This window comes from Schistocerca americana, chromosome 9, assembly GCF_021461395.2.
Source record: "Schistocerca americana isolate TAMUIC-IGC-003095 chromosome 9, iqSchAmer2.1, whole genome shotgun sequence".
Lineage (NCBI taxonomy): Eukaryota > Metazoa > Arthropoda > Insecta > Orthoptera > Acrididae > Schistocerca > Schistocerca americana.
The window spans coordinates 70,791,367-70,805,705 of NC_060127.1; the positions used below are offsets into that span (position 1 = coordinate 70,791,367).

The 14,339-nt window shown below is 44.3% G+C and overlaps 1 protein-coding gene across 1 annotated transcript in view; it reads left to right on the plus strand.

The window, feature by feature from the left end:
* The window catches only part of LOC124550659 (insulin receptor-related protein-like), a gene marked incomplete at its 5' end in the record, with an annotated part of 148,693 nt that overhangs the window by 95,369 nt on the left and 38,985 nt on the right, over positions 1 to 14,339 (plus strand). Inside the window, 2 exons of the mRNA XM_047125382.1 lie at positions 334 to 537; positions 7,496 to 7,894. Of these exons, the coding sequence (XP_046981338.1) occupies positions 334 to 537; positions 7,496 to 7,894 (603 nt within the window). The remainder of the gene's footprint in view (positions 1 to 333; positions 538 to 7,495; positions 7,895 to 14,339) is intronic.

A 14,339-nucleotide genomic window follows, 5' to 3' on the forward strand; every position in this document is an offset into this window, starting at 1 on the left:
GTATGAGGAACTCTTGATGTCATCGAAATGCCCCAACTCGGCTTGCCTTTCACTGATTCTTCCATGTCAGCTGACATGCAATGAGGTGTTCTCTATGTCACAGAGATGCCACACCTAGGCTTGTCACTCCCTGGTTGTTCCATGTTCGTTGAGACTGAATGAGGAATTCCCGATGCTGAGATGCCCAACCCTAGCTTCCCATTCCCAAGTTGTTCCCGTGTCAGCTGATGCAGTATGAGGAGTTCTCAGCGTCATCGAGATGCCGAGCCCAGCCTTCCCATTCCCCAGTTGTTTTCTGACTGGTAGTGCAGCGCGCTCGTTCCGTGTTTACAGGACAGCAGCACGGAGGGAAGCGGATGCCGTCGAGGACGCCCACGTGGTGTCGGCCTCGTGGGAGGAGGTGCGCCTCCAGTGGCGTGGACCGGCAGCCCCCAATGGGGCGCTGCTGGCCTACAACGTGGAGTGGGGCCGTGGGGACCAGCGTGCTGGCCACCAGTGCCAGCCTGTGAGGGTCTCCGGCAACCAGTCCGCAGCGTGGTAGGTACCCCGAGCCCTGTCGCTATACTTGGTAATGGCAGCAAGGCTTCGTAAGATGAGTCGACCTTGAAAAAGCGCCCAACACTGTAAAATGGTGCAGAATATTTGAAAACCTTGGGAAAGTAGGTGAAAACTTAGGGAAAGATGGTCAATATAAAATGGTTCAAATGGCTCTGAGTACTATGGGACTCAACATCTGAGGTCATCAGTCCCCTGGACTTAGAACTACTTAAACCTAACTAACCTAAGGACATCACACACATCCATGCCCGTGGCAGGATTCGAACCTGCGACCGTAGCAGCAGCGCGGTTCTGGACTGAAGCACCTATAACCGCTTTCCCACAGCGGCCGGCATGGTCAATATACAATATGTTTGAGAATTAAGAGGTAACAATAAGAATGGAATACCTGGAGTGAAGTCCTTAGGTTAAAAATTTTTTAAAATAAGCGATACAGTCCTTTGCCCCTATGAGGGGCGTTTGAAAAGTCTGTGTAAAAATAAAAGCTACTTACATGTTTGGGGTAAACTTTTTTATTTTTCGACATAGTCTCGTTTTAGACTTATACACTTCGTCCAATGCTGTTCTAATTTGTTGATCCCTTCCGAATAATAGGAATTGTCCAAGTCTGCGAAATAGTTAATAGTTGGTGCTATTACCTCCTCATTTAAATAAAATCTTTGTCCCGCCAGCCATTTCTTCAAATTGGGGAACAAATATTAGACGGAGGGAGACAAGTCTGGAGAATAGGGGGGATGTGAAACGAGTTGGAATCCTGTTTCCATTCATTTTGGGACCACAACTGCTGAGGTGTGTGCTGGTGCATTGTCGTGATGGAAAAGGACATTTTTGGGGTTCAATCGCCGGCGTTTTTCTTGCAGCTCGCATTTCAAACGGTCCAATAACGAAGTTTAACATACACCTGTAACAGTTTTACCCTTTCCCAGATACTCGATGAGGATTATCCCTTTCCAATCCCGAAAGACAGTCGCCACAACCTTTCCGGTCGAAGGAATGGTTTTCACCTTTTTTGGTGCAGCTTCTCCACTGGTAACCCATTGTTTAGATTGTTGTTTGGTCTCAGGATTACAGTAATGTATCCATGTTTCATCCACAGTGACGAAACGACGCTTAAAGTACTGCGGATACTTCCTGAACATCTGCAAACCATCCTTGGAACACTTCACACGAATTGGTTTTTGGTCAAGCGTGAGCAATCGCTGAACCCATCTTGCGGATAGCTTTTTCATGTCCAAATGTTTATGCAAAATATTATGTACCAGTTCATTAGAGATAACCACAACACTAGCAATCTCACGCACCTTAACTCTTCTGTCATCCATCACCCTATAATGGATTTTATCAACGATTTCTAGAGTCGTAACCTCCACAGGGCGTCCAGAACGTTCAACATCACTTGTGCCCACATTGCCACTCCGAAAATTTTGAAACCACTTATAAACTGTTCTAATCGAAGGTGCAGAGTCGCCGTAATGCTTATCAAGCTTCTCTTTAGTCTCCTATGGCGTTGCCTTTCCTAAAGTAATGTTTCATCACCACACGAAATTCTTTTTCGTCCTTTTTTTGACAATCATTCGACTTCCTTGATTCACACGAATGCCAAACACAAAGAAATAGACCAATAAGGCTGAAACTTGGTTTGAGATCTTTCCAAAGATGCTACTAACTAGACTTGGCCACTGTTTCTATGTTTCGATACAGTGTATCGATACGTGGAACTGTTTCAGTGTTTCGGAACGGCTGTGGTTCACTGTTTCGAAACAGTGGTGTTTCATTCCACCCCTGTCTCGGATATCCGGACCAGATTCGATCTCGAGCCAGACACAGAAACTGTATCGTTGTTTCAAAATAAGGCTGTTTCAGTCCACCTGTGCTTGGAACGGACTGATTGTATCGAAACAGCGATGTTTCATTCCGCTCTGTGTCGGACGAGATTCGGGCTCGGCACAGGTACTGAAACACAACATACCACTTCGTGAAACACTTTCAAGAGTGTCGAAATCGTTTTGACAAGCAATAGCATGAAGGTTAAGATATCCGAAAATAAAGCTTCGTTTCTAGATGACTGTCCTATTCCGAAATGGCGTAACATTTGCTTTATAAACATTAACCAAACAATAAAACAACGCATACTATTCACATTCAAAATAATAAATATGTGAAAATCATTCAGTTAAATTACACTTTTTTTATAACATACGTTTCTCTGTTCAAGTACAGTAATCATATTAAGAAACGCAAGTAAGCCTAGAACATTTTGAATAAAAAAAAGGCGTAGAGTGACAGTTATTATACATATACATAAATTTAATGTAGGTATAATTGCAAGCAATCTGTTTGACACATTCGTATACAATTATGCCGAGTGTTACTCGGGATGGTAATTTATTTATTTATGCTTCAAGTTCTGTAGTACCAAATTTAGGAGCAAATCTTCAAGGTCATGGAACGGGTTAGTACATGAAATTGTAACATAAAAGTAATAACAGATAAAAATAAAATGCTTATCAACCCAAAGAAAGTCAGTCCTTGCGTTTAAGTAAACGCAGTCAACAATACAACAAGAATCAGCTTAATTTTTCAAGTAACTCCTCGACAGAATAGAAGGAATAACCCATGAGGAAATTCTTAGTCTCGATTTGAAAGCGCGTAGATTACCGCTAAGATTTTTGAATTCGAGTGGTTGCTTATTGAAAATGGATGCAGCGATATAATGAACACCTTTCTGGACAAGAGTTAAGGAAGTACGGTCCAAATACATGCTTGATTTCTGCCGAGTATTAACTGAGTGAAAGTTGCTTATTCTTGGGAATCAGCTAATATTGTTAACAAGAAATGACAGTAAGGATTATATATATAGAGATACCAATGTCAAAATACCCAGACCCGTGAACAGGGGTCGACAAGAGGTTCGTGAACTTACACCACTTATTGCCCGAACCGTCCGTTTCTAAGCCAAAAATATCCTTTTATAATGGGAAGAGTTACCCCAAAATATAATACAATACGACATAAACGAATGAAAATAAGAAAAGTAGACTAATTTTCGTGTCGAACGATCACTGACTTCAGATACCTTTCGAATAGTAAAAATGGCAGCATCAAGTCTTTGAAGAAGACCCTCAACGTGGGCTTTCCACGACAGTTTACTATCTATCTGAACAGCTAGAAATTTGAACTGTTCACTTTCACTAATCATATGCCCAGTCTCTGAAAATCTGGCTGCAAAGTTATTTATTGTGCTGCAAGAAGTTGGAGACGCTCTGCCCTCAACGATTCTTTCCCGTATGTGCGATCTTGCGAGGACAGTAGGGAATATTCACATCACAGTAAGCAAGGCAGGGAAAATGGGTGTACGAGAGCTACAAGTATGGTATGAGCACCGGTTTTGGCAAGTACATGGTCAAAATTAATCACTTTTGCTTGGTTCGTGTCTGCGTAGAAGAATCGTACTCATTTAGAGTAAATTACTCTTCCTGAAAAGTAAGTGACATTGCAGTTCATACCACCTGGAACAAATGGACAAATTCAGCCTCTGGATGTTTGCTGCTTCCGTGCCTACAAGACATATTATTGCACTATCTCCACCTACGCCTTAAATGATGAACACTTTCACGATAGCCGGCCGGAGTGGCCGTGCGGTTCTAGGCGCTGCAGTCTGGAGCCGAGCGACCGCTACGGTCGCAGGTTCGTATCCTGCCTCGGGCATGGATGTGTGTGACGTCCTTAGGTTAGTTAGGTTTAATTAGTACTAAGTTCTAGGTGACTGATGACCTCAGAAGTTAAGTCGCATAGTGCTCAGAGCCATTTGAGCCATTTTTGAACTTTCACGATAAGCTCCACGATAAACTGTTTCGCATTGGTTGCGTGCCATCATATTCCATCAGCTCTCATTATCCCGTTGCATAAATATGATTCTATATGCGTTCTTTAAGAGTGGATACCTAGCTGAATGTCGTGCGCGGTTTGTAACTCCCAGGGAGTTCGCCTTCGATCTTGATGGTGCGAATCTTTGTGATCACTGTGACGCGCCATTTTTCATTCGGCGTCCATGGCGATAATTAATGGTTTGTTTTGAACAGTTCTTGAATGTCGGCGGTGTTCTTTTTGTGTAGTGTAATACAAACACCGCACAGAAGGTCGATCTCTGCACGTCCCAGACACCCATTTTCTGTCGCCCAGCTGATGCACAAGGTGAGTCATTAGCAACTAATATTTTTCCTGTCGTAACTGTTAACACGAGCTCAAGTAAAGATTGAACTTGCGACCTCGCGCTCAAGGGGTTCGTTGTGAGTAGCAAACTCTGTAATTACTTGAAGCTGCGTATGGAGGGCTACGTTCGGTAAACCGCGAGACTAAACCGTAACAGTCTGCACTGCGTGGTTCGCTATTTGGTGGAGGAGAAGCCTGTTTACCTAACGTCTTCTAAAGGTGTTTCGTCGTCCCCAGTAGAATTCTGCTCTGTAAGTCCGTCCTACAACGTTAACTACTTTACACAGTGAAAGTAAGTGCAGTCAGATCGATAAGGTTGTACTGTAATAGTAATCAAAGTCTTTGATTTAAGAAAACCAATTACCACCTTATGTATTCATCCTAATTTGTGAAATAAGAAAAACAGTTGTACCTGGCAATATGGAAAATTATCGCCTCGAGACAGCCAGAAGAAATCTACAAGTCAGTGTTACGTTTGCAATGTCTAATATCAATACAGAGCACCGCAACTATTATAACTAAGATCACTCTCTGTTTGTTGATAGTTATTTAAGATCGCATCAAACGTTGCCCAAGACACTTTTAACATTTACACACAACAACAAAGTTTTGCATCACCTCGGTTCCGAGAGTTCCAAAACCTGTACAGAAAATTTGAATATAGATTAACGTAAACATCATTTCCGCCCTTTTTGTTGCTCATGAAAACCACACATTGCATGTTGTACCACCATACAGCGAGACCTTCAGAGGTGGTGGTCCACATTGCTGTACACACCAGTACCTCTAATACCCAGTGGCGCATCGTCTTGCATTGATGCATGCCTGTATTCATCGTGGCATACTACCCACAAGTTCATCAAGGCACTGTTAGTCCAGATTGTCCCACTCCTTAATTGTGATTCGGCGTAGATCCCTCAGAGTGATTGGTGGATCAGGTCGTCCATAAACGGCCCTTTTCAATCTGTTCCAGGTATTTTCGATAGGGTTCATGTCAGGAGAACATGCTGGCCGCTCTAGTTGAGCGATGAAGGAAGTCATTCAGAAGATGTGCACGATGGGGGCGCGAATGGTCGTCCATGAATACGAATGCCTCGCTAATACGCTGCCGGTATGGTTGCACTATCGGTCGGAGGGTGGCATTCACATATCGCACAGCCGTTACGGAGCCTTCAATGACCACCAGCGGCGTACGTCGGCCCCACGTAATGCCATCCCAAAACAGCAGGGAACCTCCACCTTGCTGCACTCGCTGGACAGTGTGTCTAAGACGTTCAGCCTGACCAGGTTGCCTCCAAACACGTCTCAGACGATTGTCTGGTTGAAGGCATGTGCGACACTCATCGGTGAAGAGAACGTCATGCCAATCCTGAGCGGTCCATTCGTTATGTTGTTGGGCCCGTCTGCATCGCACTGCATGGCGTTGTGGTTGGAGAGATGGACCTCGCCATGTACATCAGGAGTGACGTTGTGCATCATGCAGCCTATTGCGCACAGTTTGAGTCGTAACACGACGTCCTGTGGCTGCACGAAAAGCATTATTCAACATGGTGGCGTTGCTGTCAGGGTTCCTCCGAGCCATAATCCGTAGGTAGCGGTTATCAACTGCCCTTGGGCGACCTGAGCGAGGCATGTCATCGACACTTTCTGTCTCTCCGTATCTCCTCCATGTCAGAACAACATCGCTTTGGTTCACTCCGAGAAGCCTGGACACTTCCCTTGTTGAGAGCCCTTCCTGGCACAAAGTAACAATGTGGACGAGTTCGAACTGCGGTATTGACCTAGGCATGGTTGAACTACAGACAACACGAGCCGTGTACCTCCTTCTTGGTGGAATGACTGGAACTGATCATCTATCGGACCCCATGTGTCTAATAGGCGCTGCTCACGGATGGTTATTGACATCTTTGGGCAGGTTTAGTGACATCCCTGAACAGTCAAAGGGACTGTGTCTGTGGTACAATATCCACAGCCAACGTCGAAATTCTTCCAATCCATATATGGCATACAGCAAACCAGTGCTTAACAGTACTGGATAAAAACAATCTTGGTTGCAATTTTAGTTTTTTATTTTTCACCGACGCGTTTCGCCTTATTTAAGTATCTTCAAGTTATCTTTTCTAGATGGACGCGAGAGGCACCAAGATCTGCATAACGAGTTCCCGTTCACAGGAGCGAGCCCCCATCTTACTCTGTTACGCGTCGTTGAAAAATAAAAAATAAAAAAAATTGCAACCAAGTCTGTTTTTAACCAATACAGTCAACGTCTATCTTCAGGAGTTCTAGGAACTGGGGTGATGCAAAACCTTTTTGTTTGTAAGGTAAACCTTTGTAACATCACGAAGCACTACTTAATGATAGCATGTGCATTGAAGAGCCAAAGAAACTGGTACACCTGCCTAGTATCATGTAGGGCCTCTGGGAGCATGCAGAAGTGCTGCAACATGACATGTCATGGACTCGACTAATGTCTGAAGTAGTGCTGCAGGGAATTGACACCTTAAATCTAGAAGGACTGTCCATAAATCTGTAAGAGTACGAGGGGGTAAACTTAAGACATAGCTCTCACAAACTGCCAGCAAACCGACCATTGCATGTGGAGGAAGAAAATGCGTTCCTACTCTCTGGCCAATTCTACACCTTAGAGTCTTCCAGCCAATGGCATCATACAGCTCTTTCTTTCCAGGATTGTGGTAATGTGACATGCCACTGCTTATGTTCCCAGGGAGGAGTACACGCTGAAAGGCCTGCGACCGGGGGAGTACTGGGTGCGTGTCGCTTCCATCACGCTGGCTGGCCTGGGCCCCTACTGCGACCCCATTCCGTTTACAGTGCCACCACCGGCAGCGGATAAATCTGGCAACGGTGCAGGTATTGGTGGTGGGGGTTCAGGTGACGGAGGTGGGAACTACAGGGAGGATGGGCCTGGGGGCAGAGCAGGCGCAAGTGGCGGCTCGGACTCAGCGTCGAACACGACTCGCACTGCACTGACCGCAGTAGGGGTGGCGGCGGCGCTGCTGGCGGTGGGGGCTGGGGCCACACTGCTGCTGTGGTGGCGCTGCCTAGCCGCCAGGAGGGACGTGCTGCTCGCCACCGTCAACCCGGAGTACATCAGCCTCGCCAAGTGAGTACGCAGTAGGCTGCCGCCCCCTATACACACACACACATGCACTACAAATGCACTGAACGAATGTCGTAGGATAGATACATAATACTGTGTGGCGCCTTCTCTGGCCCTGTGGACTGCAGTGGGACACCATGGAAATGTCCACCCTGATAGCTGAGTGGTCAGCATCATGGATTGCCGTCCTATGGGCCTGGGTTCGACTCCCCGCTTGATCAGGGATTTCCTCCACTTAGGGACTAGGTGTTGTCGTCATCATCATTTCATCCCCATACAGTGCCCAGGTCGCCCAATGTAGTGTCGAATGTAATAAGACCTACATCAAGGCCGCTGGACCTCCCCTGTAAGGGGCCTCCTGGCCATGGAAATGAGACTATAAGTCACCGATACTCCTCTAGAAGCAGCTGACACAAAATCGTTTACAGAATGGCTGCCAATTCTGATCTGTTGCAGAATCCCCTGCGTGGAGGCTGTGTTTGGTGGCATCCCAAATATGCTCGATGGGGTTCGAATCTGGGCTCCAAAGTGGCCATCTAAGTCTTTGGACCGCCACTGAAAGTTCCTGTAATCATTCTTGGGCGGTGTGGGAGCGATGTGGCAGCGTGTTATCATCTAGAAACACCCCAGAACCGTCAGGGTACTGGAAGGCTAAAAATAGGTGCAGATGGTCCCTGAGCAGCTCAGCGTATCACAGACCAACCAAAGTCCTTCCAGAACAACTGGAGTGCTCATTCCATGGATGTGTGTCCTGTCCTTAGGTTAGTTAGGTTTAAGTAGTTCTAAGTCTAGGGGACTGATGATCTCAGATGTTAAGTCTCATAGCGCTTGGAGCCATGATAGAGTCAACTTCACTTTTCGCACCGTACAGATATCTTACCTAAATCATTTTTCAATTCATTTTGGTCATCTGATGACTTTACAAGACGGTAAATGACAGCATCATCTGCAAACAATCTAAGATGGCTACTAAGATTGTCTCCTATATCGTTCATATAGACCAGGAACAATAGAGGGCCTATAACACTTCCTTGGGGAACGCCGGATATTATTTCTGTTTTACTGGATGACTTTCCGTCTATTACTGCGAACTTTAACCTTTCTGACAGTAAATCACGAATCCAGTCTATGTTTCTCATCTTGGCAGTTGTTCTTGATTGGAATTCAGGTATATTTACTTCGTCTTCTTTCGGAAAACCGTGTTTAGTAACCCTTCCTTAGTGGCACTGTCATCAGTGACTTCACCGTTGTTATCGCGCAGTGAAGGTATTGATTGCGTCTTGCCACTGGTGTGCTTTATGTATGACCAGAATCTCTTTGGGTTTTATGCCAGATTTCGAGACAGAGTTTCGTTATGGAAATTATTAAAAGCATCTCGCATTGAAGTACGCGCTATATTTCGAACTTCTGTAAAACTTTGCCAGTCTTGGGGATTCTGTGGTTTTTTTTTAATTTTGCATGCTTTTTTCGCTGCTTCTGCAACAACGTTTTGTGTACCATGGGGGATCAGCACCATCACTTATTAATTTTTGAGGTATATGTCTCTCAATTGCTGTCGACACTATCTCTTCAAAATCGTTCCATAACTTTTCTACCTTACACGATCAGATTGGAAGAAGACTGTCTCTTAAAACAGCGTTAAGAACATTTTTATTAGCTTTTTTAAATAGATATACCTTGCGCTTCTTTTTGATGGTCGAAAGTGTTCCGGTATTCAGCCTAGCAGCAACTGCCTGTGGTCGCTAATCCCTGTATCCGTCATGATACTCCCTATTTGTCCAGGATTATTTGCTGCTAAGAGCTCAAGTATGCTTTCGCAACAATTTACACATCGAGTGGCCTCAGGAAGTAATTGTTCAAAATAATTTTCTGAGAGAGCATTCTGTACAATTTCGGATGACGTTTTATGCCTGCCGCCGATTTTAAACGTATAATTCTTGCAGCTTGTTGAGTGTAGATTGAAATCACCACCGACTATAACTGTATGAGTGGGGTACCTATTTGAAATTAGACTCAAGTTTTCTTTGAACTGTTCAGCAACTATATCTTCTGAGTCGGGAGGTCGGTAAAACGATCCAATTAATAGTTTAGTCAGATTGTCAAGTATAACCTCTACCTATACTATTTCGCAGGAACTATCTACTTCAATTTCACTACAAGGCAAACTACTTCTGACAGCAATAAATACTCCACACCAACCATATTTAATCTATCCTTTCTGAACGCTGTTAGATCGTTTGAAAAAATTACGGATGAACTTATTTCCGGCTTTAGCCAGTTTTCTGTGCCTATAACTATTTGAGCTTCAGTGCTTACTATTAGGGCTTGGAGCTCTGGTTCTTTCCCAACACAGCTACGACAATTTACAAGTACAATACAGATCGTTTCTACAACTAACTTACTGTGTTTTACCAGTCCCCTTCTAGACGGACGCCCTTTCTGTCGTTCCCTGAGACCCCCTAACCTAAAAATCCACCCTATCCCTTCCACACAGCCCCCCTACCCGTGTAGCCACTTCCTGTGTGTATTGGGCTCCTGACCTATTAAACAGAACCCGGAAACCCACCACCCAATGGCGCAAGTCAAGGAATTTGCAGCCTACACGGTCACAGAACCGCCTGACCCTCTGATTCAGAACCTCCAATCTGCTCTGCACCAGAGGACCACAGTCGCTTCTATCGACGATGCTGCAGATGGTGAGCTCTTCCTTAATCTCAGAAGCAAGATTGGCAGTCTTTACCATTTACGCTAGCCGCCCGAAACCAGAGAGAATCTCCTCCAATCAAAAACGACACACGTCATTGGTACCGACATGAGCCAGCACCTCCAGTTGGCTGCACTTTGTACTCTTCATGGCATCTGGAAGTACCCTTTCCACATCCGGAATGACTCCCCCCCGGTATGCACATGGAGTGCACACTGGCTTCCTTCCACTCTTTGGCAGCCATGTTCCTAAGGGGCCCCATTACGCACCTAACGTTGAGCTCCCAGCTACCAACAAACCCACCCTCTTTGAACGCCCAGACCTTGAGGGCCGAGAAACTTCCTCTGGAACAAGATGGATGACTGCATCCAGCTCAGAGACATCATGAACGACAGATAACGCACGAAACCTGTTCAGCAAATGAACCAGGGAGGCCCTACGATCGTCCCCTCGAAAAGTTTTTCACTGCCTGCCAGACTTTGGGCACACAACCACGGGTGAGGGATCAACTACGGTGCAGGTAGTACCCGGGGCGCCCACAGCAGAGGATTGATCAGGGGACACGTGGGACATGCTCGATGTCACTCACATCCTTGCGTCTGATCCCCCACAGTGATGACCCTTGGCAGCAGCCTCAAGCTGTGTGACAGAAGCCAACACAGCCTGGAGCTGTGAGTGAAGGGTCGCCAACTCAGCTCGCATCTGTACACAGCAATAACAGTTCCTATCCATTACTGCAGCCACACCTGTTTGAAGCTCGTAAAAATATGTAACCGAATGGTGTACTCGGCTTATTAGCAGTAGGAATTCTAAGTGCTCTCCCACTAATGGTCCAAATGACACTGAGTTACACTAACCAAAACAATCAAAAGCCTGTACGATACGAGGGTCAATAACAACCGCGACACTGTGTGCTTTGCTGTTATTAAAATAAAAACTTGTGCCTAGTAAGCACTCGAACACACAAGAAATTACAAAAACAGTCTAGTAACTACACAGGTATCTGTAGATAAGTCGCTCCTGTTGGAAGACAAGTGCACGGCAGCAGTGTCTGGGAGTGGCGAAAATCAAACAGCCGCTCTCGATCACACAGAAACAGGCCATGCAGCGAGAAACGTCATCATAATAATGAAAATTTAGGTAACTGAAGCAACGGAAACTCGCGTGACTACAATTTACATTTTATTTTTCTATTACCGAATATTTAACACATCATTATTTTTACACACTTTCAACCAAAATAGTTTCCCTAAATTTTGGCGCCCGCTCCTAGTGTGGGCCCTGACGTTGTGCAAGTCTCTTGAATCTCTGTTAACTATGAAACTCGCTTTTCTGTTCCACCTCTTCAATTTTTATACCCCACACTTCCCTCCACTACCAAATTCCCAATTCATCGGCGCCTCGGTGTGTGTCCTATCAACTGACCCCATCTTTTAGTTAAGTTGCGCCATACATTTCTTTCCTCCTGGCTCGATTCAGTACCTCTTCAGAAGTTATCTGATGGACTCATCTAAACTTCAGCATATTGCTGTAGAGCCACATCTCATAATCTTTTATTATTTTCTTGTCTGCGCTGTTTATAATACACAGTTCACTTCATTACTAACAATTCTCTTTTTCGTAGGTGGTTTTCCTGCTATTGCAATACTGCATTTTATATCCTTGTTCTTTCTCCCATTTTCAGTTCTTTTGCACCTTATGTAGCAAAACTCGTCTACTAATTTCAGCACCTCATTTCCTAATCTGGTCCCCACAGCACCATATAATTTAAGTCGACTACATGCCCTTACTCTTCTTACACATTTATTGTTTTGTATCCCATAATCATTTTTGATATACTTTGCATTTGGTTCAACTGATTGCGGCAGAATTATATGTCATCGGCAGACTTTAAATTCTTATTCCTTCTCCCTCTACGCCAGTTCTTTTTCTAAATTTCTCCTTGGCATCCTTGAGTGTTTCCTCTATGTACAGACTGAATAACAGCAGGGGAGGCTACAATCGGTTTTCACTCCCTTCACAACTGCTAATTTACTTGCATTTTCCATGTCCTTCAGCTCCTATAACTGTAGATATTATTCCTTCAACATGCATCTCGTGCAATGACCGTGACTGAAAAATCAGTGAAATTGAAGTTGATATTAAAGCTTCCAGACAGTATTACTTCTCATGTTCTATTCATGAATGGAACAGGAAAAAGGTCAGAGTAATAGTAGAAGCACAGATACCCCAACCACATTCCCCTAGTGGCTTCAGGAGTGTAGACGTAGATGTAGACATAGATGTGGATACGTACACATACATGGATGTTTACATGTAGGGGAAATTTGCTCTGGATGAGCCACCTAACGAAAATGTGTAATAAAGTCCACAAATACTGAAAAAAATTATTGTCAGCTTAACTTGAACATTACCTTTTGCGTTTCACTATACTCGAAGCAAAACCCATAAATATTCACTCTTGATGAAATATTTTAAAAAATTTGAAGCATTTGCGATCGGCCCAGTCAAAGGGATTGGTTTCACTCATTGGACCAGGCAGTTTCTGAGGAATGTAGAGTAATAGCTGCTAAATACTACACACGTCTACATAAGTGTTAATACTTTTAATATTTTTAGGAGTTTTTTGTTGGAGTCTGAAACCGAAAAGAGGAAGGAGGAGATCAGTCTTTAACGTCCCGTCGACGACGAGGTCATTAGAGACGGAGCACAAGCTCGGATTAGGGAAGGATTGGGAAGAAAATCTGCCGTGCCCTTTGAAAGGATCCATTCTGGCAATTGCCTGAAGCGAAATCACAGAAAACCTAAACCAGGAATGCCGGACGCGGGTTTGAACCGTCGTCCTCCCAAATTCGAGCCTATTGTGCTAACCATTGCACCACCTCGCTCGGTCTGAAACCGAATAACATGTATTCGAAATCAAGTATGTTAGTAGCAGCAATGTCGCCTTCCAAGGTGAAAAGAACAACACGCATTTCACTGGTTATCGCAACACCAACAAACTATTAGAAAATATATAATAATATATAATAATAAATTAGTCTACTTTGGCCTAAGAGTTGACAAAATACGAGGTGGCTTATTCAAGGCAGCTGGCACTACGGTGCTAAACAACGCCTAGTCTCCGTCCACAGCATGTAACGTTATATTATGAAGATGACAGAATGCAGTGAAAAGCTTGTTTAATCACTATTACCATAACACTATGAGGTTTCAGTCATTAGTACTAGTCAATTACAGTTACATAGTGCAGATGTTACCTTTGTTTCACTGTCGATTTGCGCATTCGCAGAGCGACTCACCACTAAGGTGGCAAATCTTTGACGGCAGAAGATACACTTAATGAGCACTAGCATGTGCCTATTGTTCAATATCCACAGAGAAACCGAGTCCGCCCACTCACACAGCCAGCCCGGTGATAACAATCTTACCCTACATGAACATTTTTGTGTTTGTGCAAACGAACATGCTGATGTGGATTTTGATGTATATGTACTTCCGGATGTAGATGTGTCAGATGGATTTTTTGTGAATCTTTGTTTACTACGATGTTTTTGTTTCTGTTATTATACAGCGTGTTTCACAAGCCCAGGAAGACTCTAAAAACATTATTGTAGCCAAATGTGTATCATTACAGAGTACCGATATAAATAATTTAAAAAAGTAAACTTATAAGTTTTGTTTTTCTGCAACATTGGTTTCACATACACTCCATGTGGGAACCATGTGAATTCTACAAACTTC